The 26,362-nt window shown below is 38.5% G+C and overlaps 1 protein-coding gene across 3 annotated transcripts; it reads right to left on the bottom strand.

Annotated features, from left to right (window-relative positions):
* Window positions 1–329: 329 nt before the first annotated feature.
* Window positions 330–25,616, bottom strand: kcnn2 (potassium calcium-activated channel subfamily N member 2). 3 transcript variants are annotated; one of them, XM_041971026.1, is made up of 9 exons: window positions 24,780–25,616; window positions 24,283–24,378; window positions 11,990–12,408; window positions 11,557–11,698; window positions 11,356–11,466; window positions 11,078–11,205; window positions 8,763–8,771; window positions 5,422–5,491; window positions 330–2,155 (listed from the first exon to the last, which is right to left on the bottom strand). In XM_041971026.1, exons 1-9 carry the CDS (start codon window positions 25,545–25,547, stop codon window positions 1,880–1,882), a joined length of 2,019 nt encoding a protein of 672 aa, XP_041826960.1. In that variant the 5' UTR covers window positions 25,548–25,616; the 3' UTR covers window positions 330–1,879. The 3 variants fall into 3 exon arrangements, with proteins under 3 accessions (XP_041826960.1, XP_041826961.1, XP_041826962.1); XM_041971027.1 differs by lacking the exon at window positions 24,283–24,378; XM_041971028.1 differs by lacking the exons at window positions 5,422–5,491; window positions 8,763–8,771 and having other exon boundaries at window positions 2,044–2,155.
* Between the last annotated feature and the right edge of the window lie 746 nt (window positions 25,617–26,362).

Consider the following 26,362-nt stretch of genomic DNA (forward strand, 5'->3'; position numbering starts at 1 on the left):
CTTGCACAGCTTGGCCTCTTGGCAGAGACTGACTGAAAACCACCAACTAGCCATATTTGGTGCAGTACTTATATGTGCATGGCTGGTAGCAGATGTTCAGTGAATACTTAACCCTTAGCATACACTTATATAAAAACTTTTGCTTCTTATGGATGGATCAATGAGAAAATAAAGGCTGTTACACCAACCTGAGACTGAAGGGATGTCTGGCTCTTGCCATCAGAATTAAAAATCAACTTTTGAACTCATCCTGTTTGATACATTTCACCCAATAAAAAAGGACAGAGACATGTCTAATTGTGAATTTTAATTGTTTAATTCTTTTTTTTTTTATCATTTAAGTCGCATACATTATAATCTTTCATTGGTTTCTATTTTACTAAAGTCTGTGGACTGAATATCTGCCATTCTGGTTACCTTCTGGTTGTTTTATTAATAGTGGATGAGCTGTTTGAACAAGATCATTGCTGCAGATTTGATGACTGACCACCAGATTTCCTCTGATCCATGCTATTCTTTCTGAACCTCCAACAGGTTGCCATAACAACTTTGATCATACACTGAATATTAATGCCTAAAGGGTAGAAGTTTTCAAATCACTATATGATCAGGAAGGAACTTCATTGACAACCTATGTTCCTTAGCTTCAGTTCAAGATATCTGAAATCATACGCTAGATATGCTGAATCTTTCCCTACTCACTATTGTTTGTTTACTTGTAAGAGGTGTGCTTGTCCTCATGAAAATATACAAAAATAGGCATTTTCTTTTCTTTTTTTTTTCAAAAGATAGATACAGTTTACAGTTGTTGATCAGCATTTGTTGTTGCTCAGCTGGGTTGACAGCAAGCATACATAGCACAGGAGAGCAGGAGGTGAGACACAGCAAGATACGAGGGTAATTACTGAATTTAATGCATTTCTATAGACCTCTGTATAGGTCTATGTAAATGCATCTTTATGAGAAAAAGAAAAAGGGGCTTTGACCTGATTTATCAACGCCAGTCAGCCACTACTTGAGATTGACAATAACAAACCCATGCCCAAAACATCTTACATGTTCTTCTTTTAATGAGTAACACATCTTTATATCATATGTCAGTCAGTATTGAAGTGCATTGATTTAAAAGTAAGTGCAAGTACAGGTTTTGATGCATTCATTTTGACTTTGAGGAATAAATAATTTGCATTGTTGCCTCCCCCCCTGTAAAAATAGTCATCCAACAGGGGCATTCTGCAAAATAAAACTGCTATAGTTGATGTTGTTTCTAACCTAATAGATACATGTATTTTTTTCCTCATTTCAAGCTTTTTAAATTATCTCTGAGTGACAGTGTGTTGGAGCAATTTTCCTTCTGATCTGCCTTCTGATGTCATTTAATTGCAGGTCATCAAACACAGCGCTTTTCCTCAATATCATTGACATGTTCCCTGACTGATTTCTCAGTGGTTTCTCAGTTTGCGTTGAGGAACGCGGCAACTGAATCAAGCCAGCGGAAGCACAAAGTCTGTGAGAAGCACTATTTTAGTGCAATAGCGTCACAGCTGGTGACCTTGTCACCTAGAACTGGCTACCTCTGCATAGAGATGAAGAAGAGCCTCATTTATAGGCCTTTTTAGCTTTTACTGAGGGAAGAGCCATTATTTCTGGGCTTGTCACCAGAGCAAGGATAACTTCATCCTTTGAGGTAATTAAAAAAAAGAAAAAAATAAAGAAACAATAACACCATGAAGTTATCCGTTGAAATGTAGTGTCCCCGGTAACTCAGATTCTGTCATCAGAATTTGGATAATACTTATTAAAACCATAAGGCTTTACGATAAATGCAACTTGGCCATATGATGGCAAAAGTCTTCAGTGGAGGCATTCCCCTTGGACTCTAGCTGCTCTCTGAGGATGTGGGCGGCGCTGTGGAAGACGACCTCCTTCGTGACACTGATTGTGAGCGCTCAGGGCTGTGTTTGTCATAAGGTTGGAGTTGCACCTCCAGGAAGTCCCTGTGCTGCTGGCTGATGACCTGGCTGATGAGTCCAGGCAGAGCTTGCAAGTTACTCAGTAGTGTCTCCAGCTTTGTCTCCAGCAGGGCAATCCTCTTCTCCATGTCCTCGCCTCTCTCATTTAAGTCTGACACCATGTCATACATGATGTTCTGAGTCTGCAACAGGAAAAGAGGAAACACATTTGATGCAATAATTTTCTAAACTCTTCTTAACTTTTCATGGACAGCCTGAAAAACATAGGATGTGTGTGTTATTAAAAAAAACAACATTGCTGATAAAAAATAGTTATTTTTAGTAACTGCTGCTAAGGATCTGAAAAAGAGAGGAAATTAAGTACAAGAAGTAGTGAGATTCATTTTATATACACATTTAATTTAAAATTGGACATAAAAAAACACGACAGACAATCAAAACAAACAAACAAACAATTAAATGACGAATTCACATTATTTTTTTAATAGATATCCACAAAATATGAGATGATAAAAAGATTACATAGTTTGCATTACTTGTGTTGCACCCTGGAGGCTTTTTTAATGTTTTGAACGTAGCATTCCAGTGTTCACATAAGCATGTGGACTGTATATAAAAACAAACCTTAAAAATGTGAACCATTTAAGAACTGAAATACCAAATGTAACATTCCACAAAGAAAAATATAATCCTTTTTGCAAAAACAACGTGATACTTTGAAAAATATAAAATATAAACCAAAGTCAATGATTAGCCTGTATTTATCATGGTTTTGAATTTTACTCCCATGTGCCCTTTAACTAATTAAACGTCGTACAGAGGCAACATACCAAATATTGATGTTGTTTGTTCTCTTATATTTATTTATTAGGAAGATACACATACTTGTTTTAATTTGAGGTCAGCAAATACTGTAAAATAAATAGAGTCTGGCCCTGCAATGGACAGGTGATCTGTCCAGGGTGTACCCTGCCTCTCACCAGCTAAATGCTGGGTTAGGTTCCAGCTTCCCCATGACCCTTAATGGATGAAGCAAAAAAGATGATGGATGGATGAATGAATGGATGGATGGATAAATTGAGTCAAGGATGACAAAAGACTAAAAAGGTTTTGCAATGTTGGAGGAAGAAATTGGTTAAATGTCTCATAAACAGTTATATTTATTAGCTGATGATTGGGTATAAATAAAAGAAAAAATAGCACAGAAGTGAGGCAGGCAATGAAAAGTCTAACCATTCAAATAATAATACTTCCAAACACACTGAGCCATGTATTTATTTTATAGTCATATGTAGGAGATATTATGTGTCATACTGATGATAAAGATGTGTGTTATAAAGTTTTTTTTTACATATAGTGGACAAATGTGTTTGACATTTGGCTAAAAGGATTATAAATGTACTGAGATATGATCTGAGGAGTCAGTCATACAATTTAAGTGCAGAAATGTGACTTCAATGAGAAATTCTCTGTTGACGACTACATCTAGGTCATCTATCTGAACACAAGACCAGAGGGACAGTTGGTCTCCCCACATACCTTCAGAAATCGTTAAAGAGGAGGTGATGTAACAAAGAGCAATATTTCCATAGCACCAAATTTAAAATAAGATTAGTCTTACTTCTTATTTCTCAGTACCAGCATTTCATATGTTGGTAGTTTCAGTGCATACAAGCTTTAAGTGACTGCAAATCATTGTGTTTTACTTTATACATGGTGACCATAACGCTTGGTGAATAGAACATAAAATTAAGCCAAAATTGCTATTTTAAATGGTTCAAAGTACATACTGTTGTTGTTGTACTATTATAATTATCCACTTTCCCTCAGATGTTTCACAGCTTCTATCCCACTTAAAAAACAGAGGCTTATTCCTCTTTAAAAAGCGAAAATGGTGCCTGTTTAACTTGTTTTCGTGTTACAGGTTTCAGCCTGTATCACATTCTCTGACAGAAATGGACCCAGAAAGACAGATTTTAGTGACCTTGACCAGACCAGTGGACAAATAATCCTTGACAGCCTAGAGACGATGTCATCCATCACTTACCTTGTCTTTCTTGGATCTGAGGATGGAATAATGGGATAGGTTGTTTATGTGAAGGAGTGAGGGCTAAAGAAACGCTGATAACAGTTTCACTGTATTTGATCCTTTTCTTGTCATGCAAAGATCTTTGAGCAGACAACCAAACTCTGCAAAAAATGGCCACCGAAGGAAGATACTCGTCTTCTTTCTCTTGAAATTATTTCAACCAGACACACCCCCTAAATGTAGGGGCTGAACTAACATAAACCTGTCTTTAAAAGGGGCAAAATTTGGTTCAGGAAGTCATGAGGAAGCAAATGCTATAATTAGAGAGGGAAATCACAGAGCATGAGTAATCTTCAATCATGAAATACAACCACAAATTGAGATTACCTACTCACTTCTGGACAGAATAATGAGGGCAAAGAGAGTAAAAAAGTATAAGAAATAGTTTCAAACAACAGCTTGAGTAAACAATTTGAGGCTGTATCATTCAGGCTAAAAGATAAATGTCACAAAAATGCTGTGGAATGAAGCAGCATTTTAAAAAAAAGTTATCTTAGATTGAAAATAAGACTTGTAGAGGAGATAATGAACTAAGGGAACACATTGTGATCTGAGGGTTTTCACTGTGCACTGCAGTGGCATTGCATCTTTTAAAGATTAACAAGTTCGGCTCCATCTCTTTACAGAGAGCATGAGAAAACAGAATTACACTGCCCTCTCATGGCTGCAGGCTCCTACAACAACCATTAAATATTCCCTCAGTGGCACTGGCTTTTAGCCACCTTTTCCAACGCCATATCCAACTCTCACTGCTGTTTTACAGCATGAGATGATTAGGCAATATTAACGAATACCTTTCATGACACGCTGGCCTGAATCCAGCTTGACTGTGGTGTACTTTTGAATGTCAAAGCACTCTGCCTTTCTCTCCTCTTTCTCGCTGCCTTTATTTCTGGCTGAATCATCAGATCACAGTGTGTCTCCCTTCCCAGGTCACTGTTTCTGCTGTGTCAGACTGGCGCACTGCCTGGTCTTTCCCTGAGGTTTGTCGACTTCTGTTTAGTGCATCTGAAGACAAACGTTAGAGGATACACAAAGTGAAAAACTGGGTTTTTGCAAAGGGGTTTCTTGTTAGTTTCATTCAGTAATTTCAGGAGAGCATGTCCTGCAGAAAGTAATTCACAGTGTGGAATACAGAGAGGTTATTATTTCATCACCAAACAGTTTGACTCTCAGGTAACACAGTCACCACACAGATTTAAAGCCTGTCTGTTTATTTGACACCTGTAGACTTTGTCTACATAAGAAAACACAACTAATTTAGTAAGTAAAAAAAACAAAACATGCATATAATTCACTCACACAAGTGAAACAAACCTAACGTAGAATGCAGCAGTAGACTATAATTGTCTAGCTTACCTTAGCAAGGTCCACTAGTGAGTTTGCTTGGTCATTCAGCTTGCGTTGCTCCATTTTAACACTTCTCAATCTGAACACAAGACCATTCAGAACCCAGTGAATCAATGCTATCATAAATTTGAAATCTGTGCACACACAAGGCATACACATGGAGAGCACTCCCAGGACATGCACAGGATGTGTGTTTAGAATGCAGGGATTGCAGGGGGTCAGTTTGTTTGGTTGAGCTGCATGCAAGTGGAAAGAAGACCACAGAGCGGGAGAGAGCTGCCACTGAGGGGAATGAGATCAGCTCTGCGTCCTACTCAACCAACGCTTGCAACCATACAAAAGGAAGGAGGGAGACTTGTATCATAGCACCTATACATAGAGAGCACCTATAAAGTTCTGTTTCTCCTTGACACAAGATAAGAAACATCAAAGTTGGCCCCCTGTTGTTTCTTTGAAGTTCCCTTCTAATTAAACCAACTCCTCTATGAGGGTAAATGGTTTAGCCACTTAAAAGCAAAATAAATCTGCATATGTTTTATGTAAACACCACAGCTTAACGATTAATATTAAGATCACGACTACCTGTTCCTGCGTAGGTTTCTTTTTAAAAGGATTTTTCCAGTAATATCAAAAATCTTAACTTTAGAATTGAAAAACCCAATAGTCCTCATAATTTGAGATTTAATCTTGCATAACTGAAATAAAGTGTGTCATTACTCGCTAAAGAAGGCATAAAAGACTTAATTTGTTATGTGACAGTTACCTCGTGGGATAAATTAAACTGCAGTGTTGACATATTTTTTCCTATCAGCCAAAATCCCTAATTGTAAAGTTTAAAAAGGGGAGAAAAATATCTCACCTACTTCATATAACATGCCTAAATAATTCAAATTATCTGTGTAATGAGAATGCCGGAGCCTGTTTTTGCACATTTTCTCATGGAGCTCAGAAACAGAAATTGTACAATAAAACACATGGTTTCAAGATTTTTTTTTTAAATTATTTTGCATGTATTGCCTACGCTTGCTAATTAAAGTGAGCACAAGAACAAAATCCCATCATGATGGCAAATTAGCAAATGTTTTGGACTGACTGAGTAACAATAATAAACCTGTAACTGTGATATTAATGCAGTTTGAGTGTGAGGGAATCATGAGGTCATATATGTAAATGTAAATCAAATTTAAGCTTTAATAAAGATGTAAAAAGGGACATAATTCTACTAATTAGGCCAGATGCACCCTTTCTTTTGTAACAGAGGATCACTTTTCTGCTTCCTGAAGGCAAATGTAGAGTGAAGATGGTCGATTAGACCAACAGAGGGTGCCACAGGAGTCACAAAAGCAAAACCATAGGGAAGGGTAAAAAGTATTGACAACTTAACCTGAAATGCTTAATGCAGAACAAATAAAGAGAAAAATATAAGTGCAAAAATGCACTTTTATCCAGGTAGCAAATGAAAAACAACAACAAAAAAGAGGAAGTTATGACATATAGTCAATATTCAGTGTTTAATGGTGTTGCAGGTGATGAAAACCCTGCTAGAAATATGCATAGTTGGAGGACCGATAGCTCTCATTAGGGGTCGAAGCACAGGGCAGCTGGAGGTCAGAATGAAGAAGCATGCCCTCCCTATCAGTTAAATTCTGTCTTGTTTCCTCAGTCAATCACTCCTCACTGGCAGTTCTCATTTTGAACAGGCACTTTAAATCCTCTTGCTATTCATCAGGGGGAAACAGCTATGCTAAGCTTTTCAGTGACTCACTATATCTTTTCAGGCAATCTCAGTTAGTGCTGCTGCATATAAATATTTTTTTCAGCATCCTGACATTCTTTCTTTGTCATGAACTCCATTTTCAAGAATTTTAAATGTATGCTTGGCCACGGCTTGTTTCAGATTCCATTACTTTTCCACCTAAATAGGTTAGAAACATACATTTTCTTATTGTTCAGATGTGAATCTGCTGTTGCAAGACAGTTTAATCATGAGTCTATACTTGTCATTGCCTATATATTTCATTACATGATGTATAGTTCATTCCTATGATTGTTGTATCAGCATTTTGGCCTTGGATTGTATGATGTGAATCCGCTGGTTGCTAATTACCAGCAGGATTCTTCTTTGATAAGGGTAACATCCACAATTAGATCAGATATGCAAATGAAAGGACTGAAATGTTCATTTCTGATAAATGTGTGCAGACAATTTAATTCAAATTGTAGTTTTCTGTTCAGGATTTTGTGTTAAGGATGTCAGTTCCTCTGACTGACCTCCAATTTTCCTTGCTGTAAGTTTCACGCTGGCAGTCACACTTGCAGTCACTAACGGGATTGCTTGGAAGTTGACCTTCATCCTTGTGGGCCACTTTCCTGCATCTACAGTTCACTGATCTTTGGGCTAATAAGCACTCATTCACCTGCTTCCTGCTATGATTCACACTTCAACCTTGTGGGTGGAAAGGGGCATTGATCCCAAAGGGGACATTTAATTTCACAGCTGTTATGGCCTAAAAGCCTCTGTAAGACAATTGGCTGCTTTCTGCCAATGTTGCGGTGAAATGTCCGATCCAAATGACCTCAGCGGTGCTTAAATCTCTCTGTTGCTAATTCCCCTAATTATCCTTGCATGACAGCTGTATGTCCATGTTATTGCGCTGTTTACCAGCCTCGATCACTGCTACTGTGTCATCCAGCAGAGGAATGGAGGAAATGAGGCTGCAAATGCTGTAACAGGCATAACAATGGTTCCACTCGCCGAAAGATGACCCTGAGCCCTGATCTGTATGAGCGTGACTGCTCCGTTGTATGTAACATGACTTTTAGGTGTATCATAAATTATATACTTGACCTACTGCAGATCTGTTAGGTGTGGAGCTCTAGCCGTCATCCTTCGGTATGTGAAAACACAGTTGATTGGAGTTTAATCAGTGGCTTTCTGATTAAAGGTCAAAGTCTCATCACATCCATGCAGAAATGGAAAGAAAAACACCCTCCATCACTGATAATTGAAATTCACTTGATATAGATCTGTAGGCATGTTTACAATGTGCAGCATGTGCTGTAAAAGGTGGTCTTTCTGGTCAAGTGTGTGAAAAATGTGTGTATTTATATGTGCGTATGTGTGGGTGTATTTTGTTAAACTGAACAGTACTAATTAAAAAAACCTGTGAAGCAACTTTAATCTGGCAACGTGAAACAGTTAATATCTACAACCTTTTTGAGGCATGAATTTCACTTATCAAATGAGGGAGTTTAATTTTTTTTTTTTAGTAACATCATTGGGTTCAAGGACAGGCTCTCGTTAGCATGCACACAAAAGGTTTCTATCTACGTTTAAGGCGAAGACTTACTTTCGAGCTCTATTGCATTGTGTTGACACAAACAGGAAAAAAAAGGAAACATGAAGTAGACAAATGAATTATTACAACATTAGATTTGATAAACATACTCAGATGGCAAACTGTGTTTCCTAAAGTCTGGCTGCTTTAACCCTGTCTACATTAGCTGGGTTTCCATTCATTAATATGAGGGGATCTTTTGAAAAGATGGAAAAAAGAAATATGAATCAGACACGTTTCCACTGACTGGTTTGAAACAAGTAAACTAGTCTGTGCAGTGTTGACAGGCGGTGGTGGTTTAGGCTTCGTTGCCACTGTTTATGAATCAGAAACAGCAGTCAGACACAAATCTCAAGTAGCACAAAAGGATAAAACTGTGGTGGGTGGACATCGACATCAAGAAGATGGATGATGCTCTTTTTTGGGAACTACATTAATCTTGAGGAATATCTGGACAGTCACATGAGCTTCTATGCTCAGACATGAAATGGCTGGTGAATCACATCATTTGAATTTTTACATGCTATTTGTAAAGTTGTTTCCATTCCTCCTAAAGCATGTCATGTCTACCTCAAAATAAACAAGCAGCAGGCATCTTAACATTTTTGCTAATTTTGATCATTTCCATTTGTCTATCTTCACATCTACAAGATGTGAGTCAAAAGTCACAATGGAAACCTAGCTAATGTTATCTTGGCTCTGAACAACAGTAGCACTATTTCCTGACTTATTTTATCCTACAACCTGTGTATTGATTCTCTGTGTTTTTTGTAGCTGGGGTAATTTTCACTCTCTAAATCTAATCTCCTTTTTCCCCATTGGTCCTAATCCTGATTATCAGAAGGACTGTCAGTAATGACAGTCATGATGGTTACAGACACAGACAGTGCCTTGAACTGTCTATGGCTCTGCTTAACAAAGTTATGCCTCCCATTCTTTACTTGGACTGATGAAAACTTGAGGAAACAAGCATGAAGATATCTGATTTGATGTTCACAATCACCTCATAACAGGTCAAGGATACCGTTAAGCCTTTTACAACCTTTCCTTTGTCAGGTTGCTTCCTACTCAAATTAATCTCAATCAACACTTTGTGAATGACACTTTACACAGTGGCTACAGATGCGATTATAAACTGCTGCTAAAGCTTGTGAACACTACCTCGTAACAAGACCAAATCTTTATAAAACAGTGGTGTGACGGGATGATGCCAACACCATGCTGAGTTGCTCCTGCACACAGAGCTGGACGTGACTTTTCACTTCTGAATCTGGTTCATTATAGATTAAGCAGAGGCTCAAAGCAATTTCCATTATTAGGCTGTCCGAGAGGACAGGAAGTAGACATGAGACATTGTCATTGCTGCTATAAATTGCCTGAATACAGTAGCAAGGGCATAGTGACTCGTGAAAGCAGCCGCAACAAAACGCTCTGAAAATGCCTTAATCTGGATGCAGGTTGTAGGAAGAGTAGCATACAGTTGGAGCATATTTGTGCTTCCCTCTCTTACTTGTAAGTGAACATCTTAAGGACCTTAAAACATAAATGTATCTTCAAAAGATTTATGAGCAAATCAAAGTTGCACACAGAAGACCACAGAGAGTGAGTAAAACCACAAAAAGCAAGCAAAAATACACAGAGAGGACATGATTCTTACATATAAAGCTACTAACAAATCCACAGCAGTTCTTTAACTCGATAAATCCAGCCGCTACTGAAAGGAGCCACAGAGAAGAAGTGCTGGTAAGCACTGTAGGGTGAGGAAAAACAACACTGAGGTGAGGCTAAATCAATACTGTTTTGGAGTAAGTTGGAGGTCCTTGGGGACCCACTAAACGAATAGCTGACAGGTAAGTGTCTGACCAGCCGCTACAGAAGTAGAAACCCAGATGTGTCAGCCCTGAGGTCAGCCTGACATCTGACTCACAGAGAAAGAGACACACAAGTCAATCTGACAGCACAAGGCCAGCAAGAAAAAAATCAATATTATATTGTAACTCCAGAATATTTCGTGGTAAAAATTAGTTTTACTAAAAAAAAAAAGAAATCTCATAATTCTCTCATGGCAATGTATACCATGTTGTTGATATAACATGTACATCTAATGTATTTTTGTCTCCCGTATGTAGTTTACATTTAGACCAGCACAGTGGCACATCTGTAAAGTCAGGGGTAACATTATTATGGAGTACATCCTTCAATATTCAATAACATGAGCATGTACTTTTTGCTACAGGTGTCAAACAATTCAGATTTCAGGTTTGTATGAATCAAACGAACATCCTGCTAATAAAAGGAAAGGTTATGGTGAATAGCGTTGCACCTACTGGTGAATGGCTTGAAGAAATTTCCTCTGGTGCTTCCTGACTCTAGCATGGTCCATCTTCCTCACCAGTTTGGTGTTCTTGTAGATGAGCCACGTCTCCCTGAGAACATTCGCAGCTGTGTTTTTCACCTACAAGTACAAAAAAATAAAACAAAAAAATAAAAATAAAATAAAATAAAATAAAACAAAACAAAACAAAAAACAGATACATTGAGATATCTGGTTGGGAATGAAGAGCGACAATACATCTTGGATGATGAGTTTGGATCACTGACTCACTCTTTTTGTTAGCTGGGTGTCCATCATAAAATTGTGGACATGTTTTTCAGCTTTGGTTAATTCCAGTTTCTTCGCTACCACAGCCACCACCAAGGCAGTGCAGCCAGCACCCTAAGAGGACACACATGCAAAATACTCTTTGTTTCTTTTAATTCAATCATGTCACAGCAGCACAAGATACACCCAGTCTGCTGTACTCACCATAATGCCAGTCAGGAGGCAGACTCCTTTCCCACAGTATGTGTGTGGAACCATATCTCCATATCCAATGGTTAAAAATGTGATTGAGATCAACCACATGGCTCCAAGAAAGTTGCTGGTTATGTCCTGGTTGTCATGATACCTGTATTGAATAACAAACATAACAAATTAACCAACATTTATGCACATCATATGCCACAACTTAAACAAATAAGTGTTTTTTTTATTGTAAGAAAGACATAAAAACTATAAGAATTAATCCAAGTAGCACATAAAGTTAAATATTAAATAATTTGTCAGATCTGGTTGGTATAAATCCCCTGATGCTGAGACACAGGCTGAGCTTAGAGATGTGTCCATTCTGTATTTTTAAGCATTTATCTATGTTTCATGCTGTGGGCTATGGCAGAGCATGAGAAACTGATCCAGGCACCTCTCACAAGCTCTCACTGTCCATGCAGCGATGATCCATAGCGAGATGGTGAAGACCAGCAGCACAGTGCCAGGACAGATAGTCATGAGGGTCTTCATCACAAAGCGAGTGTTAAAGTTAATCTTGTTGAGTGCACCAATGCTGCGGGACGAAGCATCAGTGAAGAGCTTGCTGTGCAGCAGCATGACTCGAGCGATGAGGTACAGCCGAAGGAACATGGGGATGGACAGAATGATGTCCACATCTGCATCCGTTTTGGATGGGACGTAGGAGTAGGCTAAGCGTGCTGTCCAGGTGAAGGTGTAGTTCCCTGGGATTGGGTGTATGGCGCACACCAGGATCTCCAGGCAGATGAAGAAGATGCGCTCATATGTCATGGCTATCCTCCAGTCATCAGCTGCGTTGTCCACCATGAATAGCTGCAAGGAAAAGGACACAGTCAGGGTGATGAAGGGTGAAATGTGGTAAACATTTTCATCATGCTGACACAGCAAGCTACAGAAAATCATTAAACTATTAAAGAGCAAGTTACAATTTTCTTCTAGACATTAAATCATATATGGGCCACATTTGTTAAAGATCTGTGCTCAGACTAACATTTGGAGGAGAAAATAAAAAATTTAAAAAATTCTATGAGAAGAGGAGGAAGGGTAGACCCTAACACAAGAGATTTTCTGAACACATTTTCCAAACAACAGCACAACATTTACTTAATTTGTCTTTAATATGAACCTCTCTTTGTTTGTTTATATCACTTGAGTGTTGTGACACAAAGGTATTGATCGTCATGATATTAAAAGAATAATATATCAATGTTGTGACTGCTTCAAGATGGATAAAAACTTATATCAAGCATAGCTTGAGCAGCGTGCAGTTAGCATTTTAAACTTCAGAGCCTTTTTCTGATGAGAACATCTGCCACCTCCACATTAACATAAGGTGGTGATTGCCTGGCCACTTCAGCCAGAAGGTAGGTTGTGTCATTGGGGACCTGAGTGGGAATGGATTTCAACTGCTCTCATCACTCATATCCACCCTGTACTCTGTCATATACAGCAGATTGCTCACATGGTCACTTTGCTGCTGCTGCTCTCTTCTCTTGCTCACCTCCCTCCTCTTCATCACTTTCAATCCAAACTGCTGCTATCTCCTCTTTGAAGATTCACAGTACAGTGTGTTCACCCTGAACTGATGGCTGAGGCCATCACTGCCATCACCTTCTCTTTCACATGATCCCTGAGCATCCTCATGGTCGAGGACAGAAAGTCTCAATCTTAGTGGTTTGTGTTAGCTGGTTTGGGTTGCAGATTAAATGCTATCCAGCCATATTAACTTCCCCTCTCTCTGACACACTACACTGCTCCTCCACAGCTGTTCCTGCTTCATCCACTTAATCACATCAAGGTCCTCCGCCTGCGCAAGCCGTCACAAGTGGCAGTAGATCTTTCATAAAATATTGCTGTCAGCAAATATGAGTGAGATTTTCCAGCAGCTGTTTTTGCCACAAGAGCAGGCGAATTTTAAACAGAGAAAAGAAAAGAAAAACTGTCCTGTTATATTTTTGTCATAAACCTTGATGTGCTTGGTAATGAATTATGGGATGTCCAGTGACTTCTCGGGCTTTAAAATGAAAATATGCACATACTGTACCATGCTTTTGCTTACAGCTTAACAGAGGGAAGATTGTGCAAAGGTCAGTTCAGCTTTCAACAAGCTTTGTCTGTACAAAAATCAGGATGTGAGGTCAGAAAAGGGCGAAGATTTTGTATTTTGTTGAAAGCATGTTTGATTGATTTCTGTCTTTTTTTTAGGGAGTGCAGTAAATCTTTTTCAGAAGCTTTTGTTTTTACTGCATTCTGCTGCACAAACTAACAAGGCTAGGCATGTGAAATGCAGTATTTATCCTGTACCTTACTCTCATTTACTTTACATTAATAAATATATGATCACACTGCAAATCAGAGAAATTCATGTGAGTAGAAAAATGGACCAATTCAAAGGATATAAAATTTTGTTTGTATCATATATGATCATTTTGTATAATTGGTACATTTTATACTTCCATTTTTCTCAGTCATGTCTCATTACTCTCATACCTGAGGCAATTTTCTTAAAAAGATGAATGACAATTTTATATCACAATCAATAATCAATATGATGTTAAAAAGTTAAACCTAATTGCTTTCATATGCTCACAAGGGTTTTATTCAAATCCAAGTACAAAATGTATATTAAACATTTTTCCTCTGGACAACAAACATGACAAATTCACATTTTAAACACTAAATTATTCTCTAGTTTTCTGTTGCTTTTCATTTTCAGTTGCTGTTTATTAGGACTGAACATAAACCCTTACTCAGTTAAGATCAGGAAAATAGTGGCTGGTTCAGATAGATTCATTTATAAGTCAGTGCAAAATAATCCTTTTTTCCCCCCTATGTAGATTAGTGTGATGATGGTTCCTTCACCAAGAATATTCCCCTTCCTCAATAAATGTTGGATTCTCACTAAAATCTGACCCATATCCCCTGGTGCCACGTCAGGTATATGCAATCAAATTATAACAGATATTCGGTCTAACCTGACATTTACCAGGGTAATCCTGTAGCGCAAATAAATACAGCATTTTTTATGTTGTTCTATATGTTGTTTTGCATCAACACAACCATGTTCTTGATTATAATTCACTATTCATGTAGCATCATCTTTCCATCTGCCTACATATGTCTGAATAGTTTTCTGTCCCAGTTGTTTACATTTTTTGAAAAGTATGTAAAAGTAATAAAACCACTAGATGTGATGATGCAATGGTAAATAGCCAAAAATGATGAAGAAGAAAAAAACTGATATGGTGCAAATTTGCTGTTTGAGTAAGACAAACAATGAAATAATTTTAGCCCTAATAGCAAAAATGATCTCAGTTAGTAATAGTAAAGAATCCTTAAAAAATTCAAATCAAATCACTCCTTACTCCATTTCTGAGATTTCCTAAAAAATGTCATCAAAATCCATTTACTACTTTTTTGAGTTATGTTGCTAACAAACAGACAAACCAACGCTGCTTACTTTTTACATTAGATGGTCACTTCAGTTGTAATAAGCGGTTCATTATTTCTTCATGTGCCACCCTTTTTTCCAGGTGGTGCCCCTGCCTGCCCCCTTTTATATAACACATGCTTGTTCTATGGGTAAAAATATTACAGCAGCCACAATGCTCTGTAAGAATTGATTATGTTGTATTTCTTGGTTCAGTAACAGAGATCAACTATAATACTGCTGAACAAAGTTAACATCTAACATAATTTTCATAAATTATAAATCCACTCTTGATAGAATTAAAATGGTTTGTATAATTAGACCAAAATTTTGAGTGGAATTGAAAAAATATGTTCACACTTTCACAACCTTCACACAATTTCTTTGCCCTAAGTCTAAAATATAGCTGTAATGCTTTTAGGCAAAATGGTAGTGTTACAACTGACATTATGACTCGGAAATTTGCCAACATTCATCCATTTAGTTCAATTTGGGATTTCTCATTATAGTAAGTAAAGAACTGTCCCACTCCTGAGGGGCTAATGGCATCAGTGACCTAGATTATAAATTTAGCTTGGATTTAAAATGGAATTACAAAAATAGCTATATTTCTTACATAAAAAGAAAGTTACTCTTCAATGTGCTCAACTGAGGGACAAAAAAAGCATGGAGAAAAATCAATAATGCTGTATTCTGCCACTTCTCTAGACATACGTGAACGCTTTACATATCATGGTTTGACAGCTTGAAAGACACCGAAACTGCAGCTTTTTAACTGCTTCACATTAACACACAGACTCCACTAAGCACTGCATGCTCATAGTAGCCTCTGAGTCAATTATATGGCACAAAAATATACCCTGTAAACAAGCTGGCACATTACAAACTAAACAGAGCAAGCAAAGACTAACACGTGTCCCCGAACAAATGGTACAGCTGCCCCACAAAAGCCTCTGCAGTTCATTTACATTTATTTAAAAGGCACAATTAAAGTTTCCACCCAAACATGGAAAACACACATATTAAACTTTTAGAGCAGTTGTTCATATCAAATGAGCGACACTGAGCTTCTTTAACAAACTGACATCTGTCAGAGAAGTGTGTAACTCTAACCACAACTCACCCTGTTTGGCTTTCTAAGTGTAATGAAGACATGGAAACACAAGCTTTGACTGCACTCGACTATGGTTTCTTACTGAAAGAATTAAGGCTCAGAAAGGAATCTATTGTTTGCACACATTAAAAGCCACGTTTTATTTTACATTTTACACCACAAACCAGTTCTGTCAAAAGCGGTTACGACGTTTGTTAACTTAAAACAGTGTGATTAAACATTTACAGGCAGGTTGCATAAGGAAAGCCGTCTTGGTGAGTAAAAGCAATTATGGTAATGGATGACCTGAAATACAATACTGAACGGCCCTCTACCTCTGTGGATGAAATATTCCAAGCTACCAAGAGATCTAGCAGTTATGACAGAGATGTAAAAGAAACTATTTCTGCAGTTAAAAAGTAAATAATTATGTTCAGAATTATGCTGACATACCATGAAAGTTTAAAATACCATTACAGAACATAGATGAATATTTTAATATGCCTTCAAGTGAATGTTTTTTTTTTCTTAGTCAAAATATGTTTGATAATCCCTGCAAAAGAGCTAAGATTTCACCAAGAGATCTAAGTATTGGCAGTCTGATACTCACACTTTGATAAATGAATTTTTAGAGAACAGAAAACATTTACAAGGGGCTCGAAGAAGCCAAATGAAAAAACCCAAATAAATATGTTTCGATCAGATCAATTATTATGTCTCCAATGACCATCCACAAACACTTATTTTCCACAAGAGATTATTAAAAAAACAAAATAAGCCTAACTTAAACATAAAAAAGTCATGTACATATCAACTAATCCACTTTTTTTTTTTTTTACTTTTGTTTTTCACTTTGAGGCAATAAGAGTTTTAAAAAATGCCTTGAAAATCTACATATCAGAAGCCAAAATAGGATAGGGTGCAATATGATACAATCAAATATAATTTATTGTGGCTATAGATAAAATTATAGCTTAAAAAAAAACATTAAAAAACATTTCTTCTTTTGTGTAAGAGAAAGTTTTAAGCACATGTTGAATTTAATTGCAGCAATAGTGAGGATGAAAGCAACAAAAGCCTGAAGAGGTAAGTGGTACTAAAATTTAAACAGCTATAACAAATTATGTTAGTTGACAACAGATCTATAACATGACTGGGTATAAAAAAAAGAGAGCACCTCAGTGAGACAGAGTCTCCCAAAATTAAAAATAAGCAGAGGTTCAGCAATCCAAAAAACAAAACAAAACAAAAAAGCAAACAAACTAAAGAAAAAAAAGCATGTTTTGGGGCAGTACTTCATTAAGAACAAGAGTAATTCTGTTTTGGAAATTACTGATCGGGCTCAGGGACACTTCTAGACATAATTTGCATTGGAAACGTTCACCTAGCCGTCCACTCTGTTAAGCCATGTGTGACTTTGATCTAGAGATGGCACCATCTTCTCTGGGCCAAAGCTCATTTAAGATGAACTGAGTCAAAGTGGAAAGTAGTCTCTTGTCAGAAAAATCTAAAGTTGGAACTTTTTTTGAAGTCATTGACATGTCCTTGTGACAAAAGACAAGGACTATCCTATGGCCTATGAAACTGGCAACTTGAACACCAGGAAAGTCACCTTAGGTGAAAAGTTTCTGAAGGTTTTAGAGCAACATATGCTCAGTAAAACATGTAAATGCTTCATTGGGACAAAGCTTAACGACATACTGCATCTATAGCTCTGGGTGCTGGATTTGTCTGCAGCCCAGACCTTTCACCAGGTAAACATGTAACAGTGCTGCTTCATTATGAAACACAAAATGCAACAGCACTGTTCAGTAGCTAGAATACTATAAACAGGAATGTCCAGCAATTGATCTCCTCAGTTTACCAGACATTTATGGACCATTAATAAAAGAAAAAGGGAAGCTACAGAGTGGTAAACATGGTCCTATCCCAACTTTTTAAAAATGTGTTGATGATATTAAATTCAAGATGAACGAACATTTTTCTCATGCAGTAGTAAAATCTCTCACTTTTAACATCGGATGTTTTCAATGTCATTGTAATTAAAATATTGGTTTATGAGATTTCATGTGTCCAGCAGAAACACATGAAAAAAGCATTAATTCTTGATGCTGCATACTGTGTTAGGGGCAATCAGTGTGCTTATACAATGTAAAACAACAAACATCCTCTTCATCCTTCTCAAACAATGCACCACATACTTGTGTGTTAAAGGAGGTATGCCAACCTTTGGTTTAAACCTTGACCCTCCAGCAGCCCTATAGAGAATCAAAACCTGTCCAGGATGTTCTCAGAATTACACCCTTACAGTGACGATAAAGTGTAAAACCTTTGTACAACAAAGCTAATCAGACAGACAGCCAATACAGTGACTGTTCCTAATTGTGGACAATTCCAGGCATCCCTGGCTTTCATCGGACATTCAGCTTGTTTTCTGAGAATGCAGTCTAATCACTCAGAGTGCATGCCCTTGTCTCATTATTAGAAAGGTTTATTCATGTCAGGTTGAGAGGCAGTAGAGCTGAATATGTCCTAAAGTTATTCCTTGTGAGTACACATACTGAGCAGTCTCTGAGGAGCCCACCTGCAATGCTAGCTGGGTTGGTTACTGGTTTCACTACTCTCAATATAACTAATGGAGTGCAGCTCAATATTTAATTTGTGTAATGTGGAGATGGGAACATATATCTTGTCACTGAGAATGAAATCGCTCAATCTAATTAGTGAATTAGGTTAAGAGGTTCAGTTCAATTAGACATTAATGCAATGCTTTATTTATGATATCAAAGTGAGCCACTAAGAGGCCACTTTGCAAAGTAAATCTGAGGCTGCTGCAGATTTAGTTAGTTTTTGTTTTAGAGATTAAGTTTGAATATTTGAATATGTATTTCTTCTAAATGTCTCAAGTTAAAGTCTATATAAATCTTCCTGTCTTTAAAAGTGATGTGGCTGCAGCCAAGTTGCACACATTAATAATCTAAAATCATTTGAATGTTTAAAGTCACATGGTGGACATGTGGGTGGGGTGAGAGTTGGGGGGACACAATGACATAAATACCATCAATAAATAATCTTCAGGATTCTTGGCTCTACAGGAGGCTTGGTATCTCTGCCCTTGAAAGCCTGTATGCTCAGTGAAAAGACTGAGGTCACCAGCCAGTGGTGGTTATCTGACTCCAGTCTGGAGTCTCAGGTAGGGAACAGATTTCACTTTGAGAAATGCAGAGTGTCTCCTGTGGTTGCACCATACCTCTGACACATTTACTGTACTCAGGGATGACCCGACAAGTGCAGCCAAGTTTAGCTTTGGCAGGATTTGCTGGCACAAGTTTGCACGATGTGTTGTGTTATCTTTTTCTGAGGATTGTAAAATGTAATATTGTGCAACCGTGAAACATCAGCATCGACTTTTATCAAAGACAGAACAGCCCCAAAAGCATTTTGCATCAGTTTAAGAAAACTCAGCAGAACTGTCATGACAAGGTGGAGAGACACAGCAATGTCCTTAACACATATGCCCCTCAGCAAAGAGCCTTTGATGTGAGAAGAAAAGAAAACTTAAATGTCAGTTTGCGTCTACTTGGGCGAAGACTGAGCACATCAACTGTCTCAGAGGAAGAACAGACTCTCAGCTTGTATCTCATATAAAGCTTAGACATTGACAAATCAAAGCTAGGGAAAAGCTACAGACTGTAACTTTTCTGTTTCTACTCATGCTGTGCAGCAAGTAGTTAGTTTTCACTACAGTAGACTTATTGAAATGCCATGCAATTGCTTGAGTGGATCCTGAGCTGTCAACAAAATACATCATTGTAACTGAATCAGACCATGAATTCTTTGGCTTTACCCACTTATACAGGGTTGCAGGTGGAGAGGCAGAATACACAGGTCGCCAGTCCATGACAGGGCTAATACCCGTGAGACAAACAACCACTCATGCACACACTTGCTCATAGAAGGGAGAATTTAGAGACACTAAATAACCTAACATATATGTTTTTGGACTTTAGGAGGAAGCCAGAGTACTGGGTGGATCCCACCCATGCATAAGTAGAAAATCCAAACTCTAGGGTCCTGGTGAAGTAAGAAGCAGAAACCAGATGTAAAGATGAAATTTTAGGCCAGAGTTGTTCAAAGTCGGTCCTTGAGGGCTGCTGTCCTGCAGGTTTTGGATGTTCCTGCTGCAGCACACCTGAATCAGATTGCTGGGTTAACATGTTTGGGCAGAACCTGGCAACAAGCTGTTGAGGAGAGCCATTTAATTTTAATCAGGTGTGTTGTATCTGTGAAACATCTAGAACCTGCAAGATTGAGACCCTTGAGGACCAAAGCTGGACACCCCTGCTTTAGACTTCTGAATAACAGTGACTTTGCATGGAAAAACAAACAAACAACCAAACAAAAAAAAAAAACTCTGGATGGGAAAAATGTCAGGACATTTAGCATGACAGAAACATACTTCCTCACTCTGTTAATACACTTGGCTCAGTAGGTCACCCATCATTACCAGTGCAGGACAACAGATGTATACCTAAACAATGCAAATGACAGCTGGTATCCAACTTCTATTGTGTCTGACCTGACCTTTTGAGTGTTCATTTACTCTGAGGAGGAAAGCTTTGTTCTGTGAAACCATGTAAAAGTCAGAGGGTGAGATCTTCACAGTGCTTGAGAAGGAAATCAGTTTTAAAGGAGCTGGAAATGGCAGGGAAACATTTCATCATTCTGACTTATGCTTTTACATCTGACAGGCATCTGTGAGTACACATGGATGTGCATGCATAATCTATTTCACTGCAGGAGCAAAAAAAAAGTGCTCTTTGGAAGCTGCAGTCCGTTTTGCAACACTGCAAATATGTTAGACTTTTATAGAGCCTGGACAGAAATGAAGTGAGGGTCAACAAAAGGCAACATCACATTACACTGAATGACAGGGAATATAGGGTGGATGTACTGGTTCTAAAAATGGATTAAATCGGGATGGTTTATTTTTATATGAAATGAAAGTATGGCAAGCACATTACAGTGTATCCGTGGTGTTTTCTGAAATGGTAATTATAAAACAAGATAACTAATTCAATTTAGTTTCAAATAAATACAGTGTAGACTAATAAATAACATAAATCTTTTCATTCTCTGCAGTGAGTACCTCTGCTTTTTACAGTTGTGGTATGTTTTTGAGTTTATATTAAAGTCAGTAGTTATATTATCGATGTTAAAAAAGTAAATTATCTTCTCCCACTTCTGCCAATTGTACACATCAATGTCAGTCAGTAGGAGCATCCTACTATCTGGGAAAACACTTGTATAGTGCCTCCTGTGGCTGTGGGGAATTCTTGAAAAAATTAAGCACGATATATCACCCAAGTGTCTTGATTGAGAACAGGAACCACAGATATTTAATGTTAGAGATGGAAGCAGGGGTGATCTGATAGCTGAATGGCTGAGGCACATGCCACAGTGGTGCACAAGCTGTGCGAGTCCCTTGGCTTGAATGTCATCCTCTCACTCTCCTTCTTGACATTTCCACTCTTTCAACTGCTCTTGTCTAATGTGAATCACACCCTCTTGTCCCTTCTTCTCAAATGTGGGGATTTACCACTTCTTCTAGTTTCAGAGTTCTTGCCTGACATATGGTTGTTATGTCTGTCTCTAAAAAATGCACTATGCCTTTACAATAGCAATTTTATTACAATATAGACCAATCAATTGTAAATTATAACAGTGTTATAAAAAACACTGTGCTTCTTTGAGTGTTAGAACCTCCTTAAACATGACAATTCATAAACCTGCAGAGGTGCAATTGTATAGGGTGCCACAATTTTTTGTAAATCAAATGTTTCCAGCCATGCGTGTGCAGTAATGAGTAAAAAGAAAAGACAGAAATGCTGAGAAAACAAGAATGAAGTGCACATATCATGACTCTTTGTGTGCATAAGTGTTATTAGCAAGACAGATTTTGAATCAACTCATCTGTGCTGCTGTGCATCTATGTGTGCATGTGTGTGAGTGTATTTGTGTGTCCGCCAGCACATATGTCAGCCTGCAGGATGCAAGTAATGACAAATCAACAACAACAGGCACATAAGACCCTTAGGCGGGGAAAGGAAGGAGCAGCTGGTGTGGTGGAAGTTGCTGTAAAAACACTGCAAGGTAGATTTAAATAGTAAAGACAGAGGCAGTTCCGTGAACTAGTTGATAGTTACTTCCCAGGGGGACTTTGTGAATTGGAGGACAGAGCTTACCATTATCACGTCCCTTTAGATGCTTGAGTAGTTGTGAGTAAGGCTGTGATGACATGATAATGTATTTCATTTCACATGAGAGTTCAAATGTTCTGGATTGGTTGTGAAACCTGAGCTGCAGTAAACTGCTCTGAGACAAACAATTGCCTGAATAAAGTTTTCTAGGTCAGCATATGATGAAACGTCTTTATCATGAAGAGCGAGCTATCTAGTGTGAAACATGCCTTGGATACTGACTGACTGTCTGAAGAGCCTGGATCAAAGAGGTTTGAACAGCCCTCTTGTAGAGTAAATATGTAGCAGCATACAATAAAAGAACAGAGGGAAGAGCTTGTTTAAGAGCTAAAACAATCATTTGAGCTTGCCTGTAATGGTGGAAACAATAGAGCCATTTCTAATGTGAAGAAAAAAGAAAATATTTCTGCCTTTTAAAAACTAATCAAATCCACATTTATACAGGAAATGCAGCCATCCTGCTATATCATAACAAGGGCCAAACATATGTAACACAATTAAGTCCTTAAGGAAACTGGTTTATTACAACAGTAATGATGAATGTGTGACTGAGGCAAAACTAATTTCACACAGTGTAACGCTAATGTTCCCACAATAAAGGGCTCAACATCACAAGTACATTGTTATACCAATTTGCATCTGTACAAGCGAACCATGATGAACTTCTGCTCATGAATTAAGTAAAATGTGCACATTCAAAAAGAAAAAAGAATGGATTTTATGTTATGCAAACCTCCAGTTTACCTTCTATTTTATTAACAGCTATTGGGACCTGTCTGCAGGGAGAAAGCTTTTGTTGTGCAATGATATATGGTAATGATGTCTGTGCTCTGCTATCATCTGGTATAAAGAAAGGTTTACAACTGAGGAGATCTGAAAGGAGTGACACATTGCAATGACTGAGTCTCCCCTGAGACTTGCAGCTTCTAAATATACCAACAAGGCTCATGCACATTTGCAACTTCAAATGCAAAAGATAGAAGCTTAAACCTTTTATCTAAGTGTGTAACATGTTTTTGTTTTAAAAAAAACTATTCTACTTCTCTTAATAGAGAAAATAAATAAGAACTGATACAAAAAAATATAAAACCGCTGCATCAGCTTAAAGAACTTTAGCTGAAGGCATTTAAGAAATTACCATCTTGTGTAAACATAAAAAAATCCATTAGGATGATTAAACATGCTGTCATTTAAGATTCAAGAAAATGCTTGAGTTGTATTTCTTTTCAAGTCAAGTTTGCCTTTGAAATTGATTTAATTAAAAACGGACCAGGATGCCTCAGATACATGAAATCTTTCTGGCAGCGTATGTTCATCCTGCAGAAGGTTGCCCCATTAATTCTGTGGCCACTCAATGGAGACACAAGTGCTTAAGCACAAAAAAAAAAAAACTTTAAGTAATGCAACAACAGACAAGGTCACAAAACTGTTGTGTTGGACCATCTCAGGAGGGTTTCATGATCAGTCAGCTGCTGAGCCCTGCGAGGACTTCTTAAATCTTTAAATGCATGGTGTGGCTTCAGTCTACAATGCAAAGAAATCTCTTTACCATGTGTTTAGTGCAGCTTGATGTTTAGTGAATTAGTGCTTTCAAACTTGTTAAAGCCTGATATTTTGTTTAAATGTTCTTTCTGACAAAGTCAGTTAATTGAATATTCTTTAAAAGGTATTGAAACTTAAATTTTTAAGGTTGAGACTTGCTATCTGAGCAGCATTAGCTTTTGTGAATGTTATAAGAATCTTCTAAACTTAGCAAACACTGTATAAAGAACTTACATGATCCTTGAAGAGCAATATGATTGAGATTTACTTAGCTGCAATTAAACATTAGCTGTCATCACACCATCTGTTTTCCCTTCAGCAAAATCATCAGAACAAGAAAAGAAAAAGTGGTTCAACATTACCTGTATCTCTCTTGCATGGTATATAATAATCAGCCCCAGGAGAATGATTGTAGAAAGGCTTATCAGGCATTTTAGAGCTAAAGAATACAGGGATTCCTGCAAAAAAACAACACAACAGCCATACAAGACAAAATATCATGACACCAAAGCATATCCTTTCATGGTAAACTAGAATATCTGCAAAGAAAATGCATTAAAGCACATTAACTAATTGAGATTGCAAATTATTATCAAAACAACTAGGGTTCCCCTTCATGGTTGGACAGCTCTGGGCCTTTGGCCCGTATAGTTAGGACAGGCTAGATTACATGGGACGTTGTCCAGCGCAGAGAGCCCAGACTATTGCTGCCAAAGTGGCTGATTCTCTTCCACGCTGTTGAAAGAACTTTTCATTTTTATGTAAAACAGTTGCTCCGTCAGTCACAGAGCAGCAGAGCCACTAAATGCACTCTAGGCTGGATGGGACTGCAAGACACGGACTTTGAGCAAATACGCACCTTTCCATAAGCTCCCCATGAGAGTTCAGTCTCTATAACCATAACAACGATCCCAAACATCCCAAAGATTAAAGCATAGTCGCTGAGTCGCTTCCTTTTCTCAAACAAGGCCCTCCTGTGCCCCAGTTTCTCCCCAATGTTCTGGTTCTTCTTTTTCCCCGATTTGCCGCTGCTGTGGCTGCAGCCTCCCCCACCGTCTCCCGATGCGTAAGGCATCAGGGTGGTAGAATTATTATCCGGCTTAGATACTAAAGTGTCCGAAGCATCTGCGGCTGAAATGGGCTGCAAAGGTTGAGACTCAGAATCAAACTCGTGTATGTTTCTTCGGGACGAGCTCAAGTTGCTCAGCGGCCGCATTACGCCGCCGTTGTATCTGCAGCTGCTCATGGCTATTTCATTGTAGGAGTTACAGTCTTTGTGGCTGCTGCCCAGACTGCCCCGCTGCCGATCCCGGCAATACTGCTGCTGATGGTGAGGATGATGATGTCTGGATGAACTACCATGACTAGAGGGTGTGAACTCACAGACGCTGTACTGACAACCTTGCCTCGAAGACGTTTCCGAAGGTGTCCTTAAAGTTCCCACAGTGGTCGGCGACGTCCCGCGAAAGACGAGGCTTTTTCTCGCATCACAGGTGCAGCTATTGCAGGTGCAGCATTGGTCGTGCTGCTTGAGTCGATCTTCCCGCCCGCAGTAGTGCTGGTACTTACAATGCTGGAACTGCTGCTCTGGAAAGAAATCGTTCTGCAGCTGTAAGGGGGTTTCCATGTCAGTGCTGCTGTTTAAAGCAGCAATCGGGTACCACAGAGCCCCCGATAAAGGGCGTTATGGTCCTTACGGGAGAACAGAGCCGCTGCATGAATAGATCCATTTCGGCTCCGGTAGAAGGTGAGAGGAGCCAGCGATTGGGGGACCAAAACAACTGGTTCGACGTCATGAAAAGGTTGCAACCGTGAGACGTGAAGCCCTGCCTCGTTTAATCGGGATCAACATAAAACTAGTGAATTAGTGCTTTTCCATTCTTCTCATTCAATTAGAAAGAGCTGAACTTCATTCTGGAAAATAGGGAGTAAATTGAAGCACGTCGCTGTATTTTGTCTTTCTCTCTTTATATTAAATGTCACTTCATCAATACACTTCTGCTTTGTGAAATACTGCCGTTCTCCACGGGTGCAATTTAGCTTTTGACATACGCCAACCACTCGTCAGGTTTGCCCGTAAATTCCCAGTTGATTCCCCCTTTTCTTTGGCTTCATAGGAAACACACGTAGCTTGCTGTCACCTGTGATATATACGGTACTGATCCCATTCAACTCCCTGGCCGCTGACCGCGTGGTAACGTGGGCCTGTAGCACCTATATGACCGGGGCTTGTGTCTGCAGCCACAGATTGATGTGGAAGCCAGTGGCTGCGTTATTAATGGAGTAGAAGAATTATGTCACCCCGAGGAAATACAGCCAACTACCCGAGATTGAGCAGCTATGGAGACATAAAGCAAAGCCTGAAACCTAATCATCCACGTGTCTTGGAGTTGCAGCAGGGACAAATTTAGTCTATGGTCTGTTAGGCTATATTGGAGTTAT

Source organism: Melanotaenia boesemani, chromosome 19, assembly GCF_017639745.1.
Source record: "Melanotaenia boesemani isolate fMelBoe1 chromosome 19, fMelBoe1.pri, whole genome shotgun sequence".
Taxonomy (NCBI): Eukaryota; Metazoa; Chordata; class Actinopteri; order Atheriniformes; family Melanotaeniidae; genus Melanotaenia; species Melanotaenia boesemani.

What these genes read in the sequence shown, in the direction of transcription:
- kcnn2 (XM_041971026.1), bottom strand. Translation starts at nt 25,547, where the DNA reads ATGGAAACCCCCTTACAGCTGCAGAACGATTTCTTTCCAGAGCAGCAG. An exon ending in ACCATGCAAGAGAGATACAG is followed by an intron (nt 12,409 to 24,282) that starts GTAATGTTGAAC and finishes TTTTCCTTGCAG; the next exon opens with CTATTCATGGTGGACAACGC. An exon ending in CACTAGTGGACCTTGCTAAG is followed by an intron (nt 2,156 to 5,421) that starts GTAAGCTAGACA and finishes TTCCTGTTGCAG; the next exon opens with ACTCAGAACATCATGTATGA.